The 16,836-nt window shown below is 40.9% G+C and overlaps 1 protein-coding gene across 10 annotated transcripts in view; it reads left to right on the forward strand.

Annotated features, from left to right (window-relative positions):
* Nucleotides 1–16,836, forward strand: part of EFCAB5 (EF-hand calcium binding domain 5) — a 126,445-nt gene that overhangs the window by 84,104 nt on the left and 25,505 nt on the right. For 7 of the 10 annotated variants that reach the window (XM_081219849.1, XM_081219848.1, XM_081219846.1 and 4 more), the window contains exons 14-19: nt 1,549–1,763; nt 3,215–3,371; nt 6,225–6,514; nt 9,238–9,407; nt 10,781–11,009; nt 12,912–13,064. In XM_081219849.1, coding sequence (XP_081075975.1) covers nt 1,549–1,763; nt 3,215–3,371; nt 6,225–6,514; nt 9,238–9,407; nt 10,781–11,009; nt 12,912–13,064 — 1,214 coding nt within the window. The remainder of the gene's footprint in view (nt 1–1,548; nt 1,764–3,214; nt 3,372–6,224; nt 6,515–9,237; nt 9,408–10,780; nt 11,010–12,911; nt 13,065–16,836) is intronic. The other 3 variants (XM_081219850.1, XM_081219852.1, XM_081219854.1) reach the window with 3 other exon arrangements.

Consider the following 16,836-nt stretch of genomic DNA (forward strand, 5'->3'; position numbering starts at 1 on the left):
ATGCTCAAGTCCCTTATGTAAAATGGAATAGTATTTGTATATAACCAGTGCACATCTTCCCATATACCTTAAATCATCTCTAGATTATGTTTAATACCTAATACAATGTAAATACTATGTAAATAGTTATAAATACAATGTGAATGCTATGTAAATGGTTGCCAGCATGTGGCAAATTCAAGTTTTGCTTTTTTGGAACTTTCTGGAAAATTTTTTTCTGAATATTTTTGATCCACAGTTGAATCCACAGATGCAGAACCTGTGGCTACAGAGGACCGTATCCAATTTTTTTTTCTTTTTACTGTTAAATGGCCCTGAAACCACTTTGAAGCTATCATCAAGGTATACAAAGGGAATCAGATGTTAGATATGAGAAAAATAGAAATCATTCCAGCTATTCCTCTCCCTGGTAGTTCCACATCCAAATATGTGAGGCAGGAGGATCTATCTTGTTTTTGAAGACTTACAAAGGAAGATCTACTCAACAGAGACAATAAAGAGTAGATGTTAGCTCTCAGTAAACCATGTCTTTAACAACAATTATTCCAACAAGTACTATTTTATCATTTTACCTTTCATCAACAAGTAGTAGAACTTATAAGATCAAGATATTTTCTACCTATCTGTAATTTTTTTCTCATTTAAGCATGGATCAAATAACAAATTTCTAGCCTCCAAATATTTCATGAAGTTGCATGGCATTGATTAAGGTCTTGTTGCCTGCTAATTCATGTTCCTCTTCTCCTGGTCTTACTTCTTTATCTCAGTTTTGCTTTACCATTTTAACAGTTGCATGGGTGATCCTTTTTAAGTCACATCAAATCTCATATGGGAAGCATAAGGGCATGAACGATTGAATTAGTTAATAAATCAAACATAAATCACTGGGCTTTTTCATGAAATATGCTTCATGTTATAACATTGAGCTTCAAGATAAATATATTAGTCAAGACTCTTTGGGGGAGACGTGGTAGTGGTGGTATTTACAGACTTATTTAACTAGTGAGTCCAGACTGCAACTGGCTTCAGGCACAGCTGAATCTAAGAGCTCAATAATAGCAGCAGGACAGTATCTCTTTGCCTCTCAGCCCTGTTCTTCTCTGTGTAACTTTCAGTTTTAGTTTTCACTGTATTGTGGCAAAGATGTCCATGAGAGCATCTCTAAGCCTACATCCTACTAGTTCAGGAATCAGAGTACAAGAAGAGTGATTGTCCCCCAGTAGTTGCCCCAAGAGTTCTGGGGCTAATTCTCATTGGCCTATAGTGGATTCCATTGCTGTCGTATGTGAATCATTGGCCGGACCTATATCACATGGCCATCCTTGAAGCAAGGGTGGAGGAAGCTCAGAACTACCTGATACATCTAAACTGACAATGGGGGAGAGATGTTTTCCTAAATCAAAAAAGGAGGGTGCTGAACTCATGAGGGGAGCATGAATTCCTGACAGGAAAAAAAGGAGCAGATGTCCATTACAATAAGTACTCGTATATTTTCCAGAACTTTGATAAAATTGTCCACTTCACTGATGTATGTTTCTTCCTTGATAGACCTACACTCGATGATCAGAAATATTCAGTCTTACAAGGAAATAAAAGGTAGGAGTGCCTTCAATGGAGTTTCCTTCAGTCTGCTCCAGTTTGTGCAACTCCTGGATACATTTGTTGGTGAAGATGCCCCCTTGAGTGTTAGTGAAGCCCTCACCTCCTTTTTTAAGAAGGGCTTTGTTGAAACAAAAGAAGAGAAAATGAGTGGCTTAGAAGAGGTGAGTAATATTATTTAATCAATAAAACAAGTGAGGTCACTATTATAAATAAATCTATCAATCTCAGTTGCTCCTAGTCTAGCTCTTCTTAAGTAACTTACAACCAAACCTATCACTTTAGTTCAACCAGCATGGCCATTAAATACTTCATTTTAATGTCAAATATTCTAAGATCACACTCCAGAGAACTCATTCCCCTAATAAGAACATGATTGCTGATGGCAGGTGATGGTTTATTTTACAGCTGTGTTTTTGCTCCTCTAAAGCTGGAAGAGCAGATTCCAAGGAGCAGAAATGTGTATATGCAAAGATGTGTGTTTGTGTATGTGTGTGTGTGTGTACACTGTCTGCTGTGTGAGTGCATTTGCAAATGCACATACCTAGGGGTACAGTTGTGGCTTGAATATATATTTTTATTCATGTGCACATATTTCTTAAGAAATTACTACTTATGGGCTTCCCTGGTGGCGCAGTGGTTGAGAGTCCACCTGCCAATGCAGGGGACACGGGTTCGTGCCCCGGTCTGGGAGGATTCCACATGCGGCGGAGCAGCTGGGCCTGTGAGCCATGGCCGCTGAGCCTGCGCATCTGGAGCCTGTGCTCCTCAACGGGAGAGACCACAACAGTAAGAGGCCCGTGTACCGCAAAAAAAAAAGAAAGAAATTACTACTTACTTAGGTGATAAATGCAAACACATTAGCTGATATAAACAGCTTATGTACTCTTATACGAAACACATAAATCAGATTCACCAGGCATATTCAGTAAACTTATCAGTCTTATGAGTCTTCTCAACCTAATCTAGAGTTGATATTCCTTTTGCCTCCTCAACTGCTATTCCCCCCATTTAATCAAATGGTATATGTTCACTTTCTTTTAGCAACAAAATTAAATTACTATCTAGTTGACATAATCTAGTAAAAAAGTCTAAATCATAAATAAAATTAGTATCAAGTTAGGTCAATGTTAAATATAAAAAAGAATTTTTGAACACAGTCATTTTTTTGTTGTTTGAACACTGCCATTCAACCCCCTTTACTACAAAACATATTCCATCAAGAAGCCAGGCAGAGCACCCCATGTTTTATCACATTCTTGAACAACTAGTAAGGGAGAGGAAAGGAATGAATCAACGATTCTCAAGGAGTGAGTCCCCTTCCTAAATTAATGTTTTAGCTCAATGCAGAGAATGCCTGCTTTTTGGCTTAGAGGTGAAACAAAGAAATGATATTTAGAGAATTAAAATGAAATCCATTAAAACATTTTTTAATTAAAATTTTTTTTAAATAATAAAAAAATAAATGCTTCATTTTACCATTCATATTTATGCTTAGTCCCAAAGTAAAACTGTCTCTATAAAAAGTGCCGCACTTTGGGGGGAATAAGCCTAAGATGCCAACTAGCACAGTACGGTGTATCTTCTGTGCTTTGTTATCCTGTTTGTATCCTAGGCTAGACAAAATGCTTCCCAAGTCCGACGGGGACTTCTCCTAAATGCCCTCTTTCAGAAGTGGGACTGTGATGGCTCAGGCTTCCTGGATCTGAATGAAGTTGATGAACTCTTGTACACATACAAGGAGGGAATGGAAAAGGAATCTATGAAGAAAGGTAAAATGTAAGAATTTTCTTAAGTTGTGGTAACAACTTGGCTTCAAGTTTCCCGGTATTATGGCATATATACAGTTAAAACACTGGTTGGTCTAAAACCATGAGACACCACTTCACACCTACTAGTGTGGCTATAATTTGTTTTGAGCTTTATTGAGATATAATTGACATGTAACATTGTGTAAGTTTAAGATGTACGATGTATTGCTTTGATGCACATATATTGTGAAATGATTACCACAGTAGCTTAGTTAATACTTCCACCACCTCACACAATACCGTTTCTTTTTTTGTGATGAGAACATTTAAGATCTACTCTCTTAGAAACTTTCAAGTATACAATGCAGTATTAACTATAATCACCATGCTGTACATTAGAATCCCAGAACTTTTCTTACAATGAAAGTTTGTACACTTTGACCAACATCTCCCCATTTCCCCCACCCCCAGCCCCTGGCAACTACCATTCTACACTCTGTTTCTGTGAGTTTGGCTTTTTTAGATTCCACATATAAGTGAGATCATACAGTATTTGTCTTTGTCTGACTTATTTCTCTTAGCATAATGCCCTCAAGGTCCATCCATGTTGTTGCAAATGACAGGATTTCCTTCTTTCTCATGGCTCAATAATATTCCATGGTATATGTGTCATTCACATATATACATATATATATATATAATTCATGTGTCATATATATATATATATACACACACACACACACACCATGATTCTTTATCCATTAATTCGTTGACAGACACTTAGGTTGTTTCCATATCTTGGCTATTGTGAATAATTCTGCAATGAACATGAGATGCAGATATCCCTTTGAGTTAGTGATTTTATTTCCTTTAGATATATATCCAGAAGTAGAATTCCTGGATCATTTGGTAGTTCTATTTTTAATTTTTTGAGGAACCTCCACACTGTTTTCCACAGTAACTATACCAATTTACATTCCCACCAACAGTCCACAAGGGTTCCCTTTTCTTCACATCCTTACCAATACTTGTTATCTCTTGTCTTTTTGATGACAGTCATTCTAACAAGTGTGATGTGATATCTCGTGGTTTTGATTTGCATTTCCCTGATGATTAATGATGTTTGAGCATCTTTTCATGCACCTTTGGTCATTTGCATGTCTTCTTTGGAAAAGTATCTATTCAGTTCCTCTGCCCATTTTTCAATCAGATTTTTTGTTTCTGTTGAGTTGTATGAGCTCCTTACGTATTTTAGATATTAACCCCTTATCAGATATATGATTTGCAAATATTTTCTCCCATACTGTAGGTGTTCATTTTGTTGCTACTTTTAGTGTGCAGAAGGTTTTTAGTTTGATGTAGTCCCGCTAATTTATTTTTGCTTTTGTTGCTCATGTAGCATGACTATAATTTTTTAAATGGAAAATAACAGTGTTTGCAAGGATATGGAAAAATTGGAACCCTTGTGCATTGCTGGTGGAAATATAGAAAATGTCAGAGCAATCAGGAGTTGAATTGTTGTAGAGTGCTTTGTCCCAAGACCTTAACTGTACTTAGTTAGGTTCCTTCTGTGTACCTGGCTACCCCATGCTCTTGGGGTTAAAAGAATCCAAACCACTCCACAGTTCTGCCTATTTTCCCTTCTTGTTTTATTTTTCCGCTTCTACAAGGTCTGATTCACCTCTCAAGTCTGAATGGCTTGCAAGTTTCCCCTGAAGTTACTTAACTTCTTATTCTCCTTAATGACTTTTTCTTCTCCTATATTATATTTTTCTCTTCTGATCAATTCTTCTCAATCAAAAGCTACTAAAAATATTATTCTAATGTAATAAGTTCTCTCCTTCATTTGCTTAGATCCCAGTATAAATGATTTTGCTCTTCACTGGGTTTAAGGATTTATCTGGTTACTTTGGCATAACAGATTTCAAATTCTTAAAGTATGTAGTACATGAGGGAAAGAGCAATCAGAGTTAGTTAAGGTCTTCAACCTTTTCAGAAATGAACGTAACCAATATGTTGATCTTCAAAGGTACCTAAGTTTATCAACTGTCATGTGTTCTTCATTAACTATGTCTTCTACAAACAGTACATTATACTACACTACTTGTCTTAGACTGCCTCCAAAGACAATTTACTTAATGAAGCTTCAAAAGGTATAATGAGGTGGTTTCCACTTAACAAGATGGGAAAACTTCATAACAGAGAACTATGTTCCATAGAAGAAAAGATACTACACAATGGTCAGGAGAGCTGGGTTCCAATACTGGATCTTTCACTAAATGGTCACATGACCATGGGCAAGTTACTGAACCTCTATAGAGTTAAGTGTCCACATGGGTAAAATGAAGGAGTTAGACACAATGGATTCTAGAATTTAAGGGACCTAAGGATGATGTTATAAGGTTTCACCTGGCTGAGTGGTAGAATTAAAACAAAACAATAGGGCTTCCCTGGTGGCGCAGTAGTTGAGAGTCCGCCTGCCGATGCAGGGGACACGGGTTCGCACCCCGGTCCGGGAGGATCCCACATGCTGCGGAGCAGCTGGGCCTGTGAGCCATGGCCGCTGAGCCTGCGCGTCCGGAGCCTGTGCTCCGCAACGGGAGAGGCCACAACAGTGAGAGGCCCACGCACCACAAAAAAAAAAAAAAAAAAAAAAAAAAAACAATAACAGATGACGTAAGAGTCATCTTGAGTTCAATATAGGAAGTCACTGTAAGATGTTACAGTGGACTTGAGGTGCCTTTGATATGCCTGATTTTCCATGGGAAGCAGTTGTCTGCGGCTTCAATTTGCTGTAAGAGAGGAGAATGAAAATTTCCCCCACAGATGAATGAACTTTTGATTAGTTCTTGGTTTTGTATTTATGTCTTTTAGCTAAACTACACATCCAATTTCCAAAGCCACACCCTGGTCACGAAGTGAGGTTGTCTTCCAAACAGTTTCAGAAATACATAGAATTGGTTGTATCTGAACTCAGAGGCAGTGAAGATCAAGTTCTGGAAAGCGTTGTGGAGTTTCTGATGAATACTTTAGAAAGGAGCCATGTTGAGAGTCTGAGAAACTGTGCCAGACAAAAGTGGCTGCATCAAATCCAACATGCTGCAGAGACAAGTGGAGTATCCTTGGAGCCAGTGTACACAGAGACCTTTAAGGCCCTCACCCAGGTGTGTTTTCTAAAATGATATATAAGAGAAAAAATTTCCTTACAGTAGGTGATGTGCAATGGTTACAAAGGAGGAACACACTAAATTCTCTTGAGAAATGGCTGCTATAGATGTTTTATTCATTCCAATACTTTACAATGACCCAAAGCCTAGTAAAGATGCAACTGGAATGATTGCAAGTTGGCAAGCAGAGAGGAAAGGTATAAGAAATAAAATTATGTCTTGGGATTCCTAATTTCATTTGTGCCAAAAGTCAGATAAGCCTAGAACAGACAGTAAACTGCCATTAAAAAATAACCGTGAGGAATGTTCATTGCAGCACTATTTACAGTAGCCAGGACATGGAAGCAACCTAAGTGTCCATCGACAGATGAATGAATATATACAGTACCAAACGTAAGGTAGATAGATAGTGGGAAGCAGCCGCATAGCACAGGGAGATCAGCCCGGTGCTTTGTGACCGCCTGGAGGGGTGGGATAGGGAGGGTGGGAGGGAGGGAGACGCAAGAGGGAAGGGACGGGGGAACAGATGTATATGTATGACTGATTCACTTTGCTATAAAGCAGAAACTAAAAAAAAGAAAAGATGTGGCACATATATGCAACGGATTATTACTCAGCCATAAAAAGTAACGAAATTGAGTTATTTGTAGTGAGGTGGATGGACCTAGAGTCTGTCATACAGAGTGAAGTAAGTCAGAAAGAGAGAAACAAATACTGTATGCTAACACATAGATATAGAATCTAAAAAAAAAAGGTTTTGATGAATGTAGGGGCAGGACAGGAATAAACACACAGACGTAGAGAATGGACTTGAGGACACGGGGAAGGGGAAGGGTAAGCTGGGACGAAGTAAGAAAGTAGCGTTGACATATATACACTACCAAATGTAAAATAACTAGCTAGTGGGAAGCAGCTGCATAGCACAGGGAGATCAACTCGATGCTTTGTGACCACCTAGAGGGGTGGGATAGGGAGGGTGGGAGGGAGACACAAGAGGGAGGGGATATGGGGATATATGTATACATATAGCTGATTCACTTTGTTATACAGCAGAAACTAACACAGCATTGTAAAGCAATTACACTCCAAGAAAGATGTTAAAAAAAAAAATAGCCGTGAGGAGATGTACATGCAGTTTAAGCTACATTTCCCTTGCATGATGTTTTGGGAGTCAGTTTTAAAAGGAACTATTTAAATCATAAAGTCATTATAAAGTAGAATCCAACATGACACTATATTTCATAGCACTGCCTAGAAACAGTCTGAGACTATTACAGAATCCTGTCACTTAAAATACATGACCTGGATGAACCACTGTCCACAGCTCTACTGCCACCTCAGACACTCCCAGCTTGCTGCTCTTTCCAGGCAGAAACAGCATGGCTGTCTTCTACATATATCACAGCTTCCATTGATCCAGGGAAACTATGTCGTTCATCCCAGCTAAATAGCAGCACTTGATTATGGGAATCATCTCCTGAATGGCTGAATTTTCCAATGTAGTTGGAAATGATGTGACCAGCAACAGGAGACCAATCAAGAAAAAGAGGTATTGCTCCAACTTGCTTCAGAGATCTGCAGTACCCTAAGATACATCTTTTTTTTTAATTATTTAATTTATTTTTGACTGTGTTGGGTCTCATTGCTGTGCGCAGGCTTTCTCTAGTTGCGGCGAGCAGGGGCTACTCTGTTGCGGTGCGCGGGCTTCTCATTGCGGTGGCTTCTCTTGTTGCAGAGCATGGGCTCTAGGCGTGTGGGCTTCAGTAGTTGTGGCACACGGGCTCAGTAGTTGTAGCTCGCGGGCTGTAGAACACAGGCTCAGTAGTTGTGGCGCACGGGCTTAGTTGCTTCACGGCATGTGGGATCTTCCCAGACCAGGACTCAAACACGTGTCCCCTGCATTGGCAGGCAGATTCTTAACCACTGCGCCACCAGGGAAGTCCACCCTCAGATACATCTTAATACATCTTTGTTAGTTAGCCTATTGATCTTCTATGTAGAAAAGGAGGAGTCAAGGCAGAAGGGAAAAGAAAAGCACAAAGAGCAAACCCAAGTACATAGAAAGAGGAGACAAATACCAGAGAAAGTGTCTCTCATGTCCCCAATTTATGGGCATATTTAATATATGTGTTAACATATAATATTGTTATAATATTTTAGGTACAGAGAATTCTCAGTTATTTTAATTAGAAATAGTAGTTGAGTAAAGTCTGCAATCTGTATCCCCAAGTAATCCTTTCCTGAAATGATGTAAATCAAACGTCATAGCCAAACAATGTTAAGAATTTCTTGAGAGCATTTTTTCCCATATTCACATCATAGTAGATGGTTAAGAAATATGAATGAAATGAAGTCATCTTCTTGCCTCAGCTTTCTAAAATAAGTACTTCTAACTGAAGCCCATACAACATGAGTATGGTTCAAAGGGATCCAAGTTTTAAACCTCTAAATTTAAGTAGACCTGGCAGATTTTTTTTTTAAGTAAACTAGTCTGATTGACATAGTGTATATCTATTCCACTCACTAAAACTCAGGTTTCAGGAACAGCTGTGGTGTCAGCTGTTTCCCCACTGCCTATGAATGGTAATATCTGCATCATTTATTCAGGGAAGTTAAATTATCGGGTTCAGATACACAAACTGGCTAATGAAGGGAGACATGATTAAGAGAATAGCTCTTTGGCTATTGGCAAATAAATGGTCAGAAACATTTTGCCATAGGATGCTGAAGCCCATGGAAATAAGAAGATCAGTGCTCACATTTCCCTCTTAGAAGAAAACCTACTACTGCCTGATAGAGGGAAGGTTCTATTGAGGAATATAGCTTGTACTTTAGACGATGCTCCATTTGTACTGAACAGCGTGCTCTACAGGGACATGAAGGGGATCAGGTAAGAATATCTTGAAGAGGTTGGTTTCACCCTTCTAAAGAAAATAATTCCTTTTGTGAAGTAAACTAGCATTGAAATCCTGGTTAGCTGCCCAAGAGAGAAATGCCTCAGATCACCAAACTTTCTAGAGCAGGAGGTGACGGGTTTGCAGTCTTGGATGGTTTCACCTGGTTGTTTCTAGAGTTCACTCTTAGGCATTAATTTTCCATGTAGGGACTGTGCTTCACAGTGTCAGTTCAATTATTTCTGCCTACTCTGTAAGTTATGTCTCCTGCATCCTTTTTTTGTTTGTTTGTTTGTTTGTTTAATTTTTTTTAATTTTTTTTTAAATTTTTTAAAATTTTTTTTAAGCACCGAGCTGATCTCCCTGTGCTATGCAGCTGCTTCCCACTAGCTATCTACCTTACATTTGGTAGTGTATATATGACCATGCCGCTCTTTCACTTTGTCACAGCTTACCCTTCCCCCTCCCCATATCCCCAAGTCCATTCTCTAGTAGGTCTGTGTCTTTATTCCTGTCTTACCCCTATGTTCTTCATGACATTTTTTTTCTTAAATTCCATATATATGTGTCAGCATACAGTATTTGTCTTTCTCTTTCTGACTTACTTCACTCTGTATGACAGACTCTAGGTCCACCCACCTCATTACAAATAGCTCAATTTCATTTCCTGCATCCTTTTTTTTTTTTTTTTTTTTTTTTGCGTTACGCGGGCCTCTCACTGCTGTGGCCTCTCTCGTTGCGGAGCACAGGCTCCGGACGCGTAGGCTCAGCGGTCATGGCTCACGGGCCCAGCCGCTCTGCGGCATGTGGGATCCTCCCAGACCGGGGCACGAACCCGCATCCCCTGCATCAGCAGGCGGACTCTCAACCACTGCACCACCAGGGAAGCCCCCTGCATCCTTTTTATATATGTTTTCTCTGTTATGATCTAAGCTTTTTTTTTTTGCCTGTCACAGTGTAAGCACTCTATGTCAACTTTTATTGATATTATTTTCCTTTGTAGCAGTCTTTCCCCAACAACATTTAGAGTCCCACATCAAATGCAGCTGGATATTGCAACCATTATAACAATATAATCACTATTAATTCCTTGCCCTTTCCATCGTGTCCCCCTAATCTGACTGTATCTGACTCATCCATCCTCATTTTTTTCTGAGCAACATCTTGCTTCTTCTATATACACACCATTAAGCTTATTTTTTAAATCTTTCTCTCAAGTCAGACTCTCCTAACTGGTAATTTTATCTGAGTCCACTTCTCTGACATACAATACTAATGATTATGAATGGTTGGATCTAGTTTCCTGCATGGTTTAATCTGAAGCCCCCTCCTGTTGCCTCTCTCCCATCCTCATATTCCTATTTCTCAGCTTTACAGTAGTGGATGAAGGGCAGCCAATACACGTCCCCCAAGTTCAGAACCATGGGAACGTCTTCTTCTGGAACCATTCCCGCAAGAAGAACGATCGAAATGGGTCATTCCTAGCTCTGCCTCTTCAGGATGCATATAGGAGGATCTTTGGGGTCTTGGCTGTTGACACCTTAAGAGATCCCCAGAAAATAAACATCTTCCTACCCCATGAGATCAAATTCTATCAGGTAAGGCACAGAAAAATTCTTCAAGATCTGTGGTAGGGTGGCCTCTCCTTCTATACTTTTAAAAAAGCGAAACCTGAAACCAGATGAGAGTGAAGCTATGTATATAGGTAGTGTCATCATACTTGTATCAGTCTTTGGAGAGGCTCCCCATTACACATGGAAGGACTCAGCCTCAGTTGCCCATCTATGTCTCAGCCTGTCTGGGAAGATTGTTAATATGTGTCTGATTGCATTAATCATAGGAACAGCATTTTCTGCTATAGAACTGAAATCCAGCTATTAGACTACTAACTAAAACCCAAAAAGTAGGAAGGAACTTTTAGAAGGGACATACTAATGTTTTATTAATAGTGGTACCTTGAAATCCTTTGCTCTTTCCACAAGCGGTTCTAAACATGATATGCCTTCCCATAGTTCTTATTTCAGTGTTATAATTTTTGAGGATAAAAATGAAGGAAAAGCCTAAATGTTTCTCGAGTATTCGTGTTTTCATGTTAGATCTCAAAAAGGAGAGGCACTTTTAAGACTATAAAATAACTGGACCGTTTCTACAAGCATTTAAATTTAATTTTATGAATAGAAATTTCAGTGAAGGAAGATTGAAAACCTTTATGGAGGCAATGGACTGGGACATAGCAGCAATCAGGAAGTTGCTATCATTTGTTCCCCTGTATGCTCTTGATGTTTATTTACCATTATTTAAATTTTTCTCCTCTCATTTACTGGATGTACAACTGAGGAAAGTGGTAGAATCGTTTTCCCTGGCCATCTTTTTTAATAATAAGTTTCATTCTCATCAGACGTAAGAATCATGTGAAGATATTAAGAAGCAAAATGGAAGAGTATGGAGTTATCAGTAGGTGAACTATATATGGTCTTATTAGAGAATATGTCAAAGTGAATTCCAAATTGACTCTCTAGCCCTTGGAGGTAAAGGCTCCTGGGTTACCCTTAGATGCCTTGGGTCCTAATATAAAATGCAGATATTTTTGAAGAATTTTTGGTTCCTAGAGTTTCTTTCTTTTTTTTTTTTTTATAAAGGTGTCACATTTTATTTATTTATTTATTTATCTTTGGCTGTATTGGGTCTTCGTTTCTGTGTGAGGGCTTTCTCTAGTTGTGGCGAGTGGGGTCCACTTTTCATCGCAGTGCGCAGGCCTCTCACTGTTGTGGCCTCTCTTGTCGCGGAGCACAGGCTTCACGCGCACAGGCTCAGTAGTTGTGGCTCACGGGTCCAGTTGCTCCGTGGCATGTGGGATCTTCCCAGACCAGGGCTCGAACCCGTGTCCCCTGCATTAGCAGGCAGACTCTCAACCACTGCGCCACCAGGGAAGCCCCCCTAGAGTTTCTTGACAAGAAGACCACAGGTGGGTTCTAAGGACTTCCTGTCCCTTCTCTGTAGAACAGGCTCTCTTTATGTATCTAAGAAGATGGTGTACTCTAGCGTGTTGCAGGCCTTGGAACCCAGCACACCTGTACTGCTTGCTGATCTGATGACAGTAACCTTGTAAAGATGCAGACATTAATATTGCATCAGATCAGGGCAGCTCTTACCCATCTGTCCAAGGTTGGCATCAGTTCTTGGCTTTTAAACCTTTTTTTCTCATTTCAAAGTTTATCTTGTTCTTCTGACACTATTTTCTGATAGCACATATCACAGATTTCACTGGATGATTGTCAGGAAACACAATAAGTTAGGTTGATCTTATGGTAGATCTCTCCTTACTTTTGATTTCATTGTGATCCTTTTTTCATAGTAGAATCTGGAACGCTACCTTTTGAGAACTGATGAATAATTTGTAGGAAGTAGATTATCAATTAAAAAGATAATCCAATTGATGCATTACTAATTATTTTGGTGTTTTAAATAGAAAAGGCAAGTTGAATTTTCTGTCTCTATAGGGAGTTGCCAACGTTTTTAGCACTGCCTATCACTACGTCCACAGCCGAGAGCATATCCTGCACATTGTGATCACCGGCATCAGCTGGCTCTACAGCATCACATCCAGCATCACTGCCATCACTACATACTTCACTGAGCCTAGCCCAGAGAAGGTAGGCAAGGCTGGGCAGTGTTAGACCTCCCCAGGTTAACAGAGTTTCTAGATACTATTGACTTGCTCGTATTTTAAAGCATATTCAGTTAGCTATTATGCTATGACCCCAACTCAAGATCCTTGGTTGTGAGTGGCAGAAATCCATCAAACTGCCTTAGGCAAAGGGGGGGCATTGATTAACTCAGGTAACCAAATGAAGAAAGGGCAGGGGTCAGGCTGGCTTCCGGGATGACCATCTGGGCTCTCTCATGTTATTTTTCTTCCCAGTTCTCACGTTTGCTTCCCTCTGCACTTTGGCTTTGCCCTTCTGGCTAAAGACAGGTTTTTTTCTACAGGGCAAGCCTGATGCTTAGTAACTAAAAAAGAATTTTGCTTTCCTGTTCCAATTTGGAAAACCCAAGAAAGAAAACTCGTTTTGATCTATCCTGAGATATGCGCCTCCTGACCAGGGTGGGAAATTTACAGTAACTGGCAGACCCCACCAGGATCATATGGGTGAACTGGGAAGGGATGAGGCACCCCTGTTTTGGAAGGACACCTTATATCACACCAATCAAAAACAGAAAAAAACAGGCTCCCTATCTATAATGTGATGAGTTTTTGATGAATGTTTGCTTTGCTTCTTTACACCTAATGTTAATGTTAGAATTTTTCATGTGATAAGAATGGATGGAAAGGGGTCCTCCTTTCAAGAAGGCTAAACTATTCTGCACGGTCCCTGATCAGGTGGTGGCAACACCTTGATTGTCTTTCAGTCCTTTACCTGGCCGTCCCACAGGTGCCTCTCCCCTTCCTTTTTGGCTTCTTTTCCTTCCTTCCCTCCAGGTCCCCGCTTCCCTCCTTCAGTGGCTGGATCAAGCTGACGAGGCCTTGGCTAAAGAGGGCAGAATCACGAGCTCTCTGATGGGGTGACCAGGCCAAGGAGGTGGAGAATGCCTAGTTGTGGGTGCTGCTCCTGGGGTGGGGTGGGGGTGGGAGCCTTCAAGTGCCTTCTGAACTGGGGCGGACTGCCTGGTGTGTGTGTGTTGGGTGGGCTGTGGTGAGAAGCTCTCGGTATAGGGGGCAGACCACCAGGTCCCATAGGCCACAGGCACAGTGGGGCCGTAGTGTGTGGGGTCTGGGGAGCATTCCACTTGGCCAGCGTCTAAGCACTTTGTTGGAGCCCTCAGAGAAACAGCACCTAGGGCCCATGAAGAAGGTTAACATCACCTATAGCAGTCAGCAAGAAGCGCGGCTGAAGGGGCGTGTAGTTTCAGAATTGTAATGCTGTGGACAAGACCACAAGGGTCACTATGCATCTGACCCAAGGCCATCTTATGGAGGTGGAGACCATCTCCCAACGGGGAGAGGAGGACCACTCAGCAGCCAGGGTCTGGGTGGGGTCACAGCCAGGTAGAGACCAGTGCAGCCTGTCTAAGCCTGTAGTCAAGGGTTTGTCCTAGGTGGGATACTAGGTGAGGTTTTGATGTTAAAAATGGCTGAGGATGGCTGTAGGGATACCTTTTTTTTTTTTTTTTTTGCGGTACGCGGGCCTCTCACTGCTGTGGCCTCTCCCGTTGCGGAGCACAGGCTCCGGACATGCAGGCTCAGCAGCCATGGTTCACGGGCCCAGCCGCTACACGGCATGTGGGACCTTCCCGGACCGGGGCACAAACCCATGTCCCCTGCATCGGCAGGCAGACTCTCAACCACTGCGCCACCAGGGAAACCCAGGGATACCTTTTTTTTAAAGTATTCAACTATGGTAACTTACTAAGCCTCTCCCTTACTTTATGCAGCCCCTCCAGATCTACTCTCCTCTCTTCTCCAGCTCGCTCTGTACCTCAGAAAGTAGACTGAATCAATGGACTCCTTGGCCTTTAGCTTCTGCTTGGGATTGTCCAGTGAGAGGCACCAGTAGGAGATTGATGGGCAGAAAGAGAGGGAGGCTCTCCTTCTGTTTTTGGCTCTCCCTCTGCCAGGTTGCTGTGGGTTAGCTGTGTTCTTCAACTAAAGGCCACTGTACCTTTAGTCAAGTGGCCCTCTCCCTCTCCTGTCTTCTCCAAGTTCCAGTAATTGCTTCCATCCCTTGCCTCTTCAGGCTAAAAGTGGTAGCAGCTCCCCATTGTTACAAGGCCTGGGATTCTAAATACTGCCCATGCTTTCATAAGTAGTCCCTTTATTAAACTCTCTTCAAATTAGCCAGTACTGGTGTGTCATCTGCTTCCTCCTGACATCCTGACTGATACAAATTATAAAGTAGATTCTGAGACACCCCACCTCACCTCATGCCCATGTTTCTGTAAGGTACAGAGTCATGGAGGAAAAAGAGTTCTCGCTCTTTTGACAATACCTATAAATGAGGGAACATAGGAGTTTCAATTTCTCTTAGATATGAAACTCAGGCTATCTCTTTTATTGTGAATAATAATAAATATCATTATTATTATTATTTATTTAGTTTATCACCCCAAAGCACCTATGTCTAACTATTTCTTTGGAGCACCAAATTTGTTAAATATTTAACTGTGTTAGGCCAAATAATGTTTCCCCCCACCAAGACGTCCATATCCTAATTCCTGGAACCTGTAAATATGTTACCTTAGTGGCAAAAGGAATTTTGCAGACATGATTAGTATTAAGGACCTTGAGAAAGGGAGAGTGTTCTGGATTAGCCAGGTAGGCCCTATCAACTATACGTGTCCTTTAAAGCAGATAACCTTTTCTGGCTATGGTCCCTGAAAGGTGAAAGGATGGAAGAAGAGTCAGAGCGATGGCAGTGTGAGAGAGTTGACACCCTGTTGCTGGTTCTGAAGCTGTACAAAGACCCAAGGTTGCTAGGAGCTAAGGGCAGCCCCCAGCTGACAGCCAGCAAGGAGACCAAGACCTCAGTCTCTTACTTTCCTGAGGTCTTAAGAGGAAAAAGCAGCTAACATGTGCCTGGTTTGCTATCTTAAGTTATATCAAGTAGGCTTTTGAAAAAACAAAAGCCAGAGATTAGCAGGTGATTTCTGCTTTCCACCTCTCCCCATTTCTTTTCTTAGGCAGCACAAACTTTCTGCTTGAGTGGGGAGGAGGGTGGTATACAATACCACAATTAATGTTTCACATCCCACCACACATAATAGAAACCTTTTAAAATTTTTTTCTTTTATTTTGGCTGTGCTGGGTCTTCGTTGCGGTGTGCAGGCTCTTTGTTTCCGGCTTCTCTCTAGTTGCAGCACGCGGGCTCTCTAGTTGTGGTGCGCAGGTTTAGTTCCCCCACCGCATGTGGGATCTTAGTTCCCCGACCAGGGATCAAACCCCCAACCCCTGCATTGGAAGGCAGATTCTTAACCAGTGGACCACCAGGGAAGTCATGAAACCTTTTTTTTTTTTAACCTCAGGGACTTCAAAAATGCTGTTATCCTGCCCAGAACATTCCCCCCACTTCACTCCATCACACTTAGGTCCTACCTGAAGCAAACTACAAACTTTACCAAGGGACATAAATTTTTTTCATAAAATTAAAAAGTCATATCATGATTATTTTCACAAGAAGACCACTTTTTAAAAATATAATTTCTTACCAAAATTATTTTTAAGTTTAACAAAATTCCAAGATAAATTCCAGCATGATTTTTTTAATTGGCCAAATGATTTTAATCTTCATCTGGAAGAAGAATAAATGCATGAGAATAGCTAAGAAAATGAAGGATAGGAGGGAATTTACAGCCATGGTCTGAGGAAGGATGGCTGATTCTATTTCAAAGATTGAAATGATTAAAGCGAGGTTGATACATTGATGACAT

This window comes from Mesoplodon bidens (genome assembly GCF_964165515.1).
Source record: "Mesoplodon bidens genome assembly, chromosome: 19".
NCBI lineage: Eukaryota > Metazoa > Chordata > Mammalia > Artiodactyla > Ziphiidae > Mesoplodon > Mesoplodon bidens.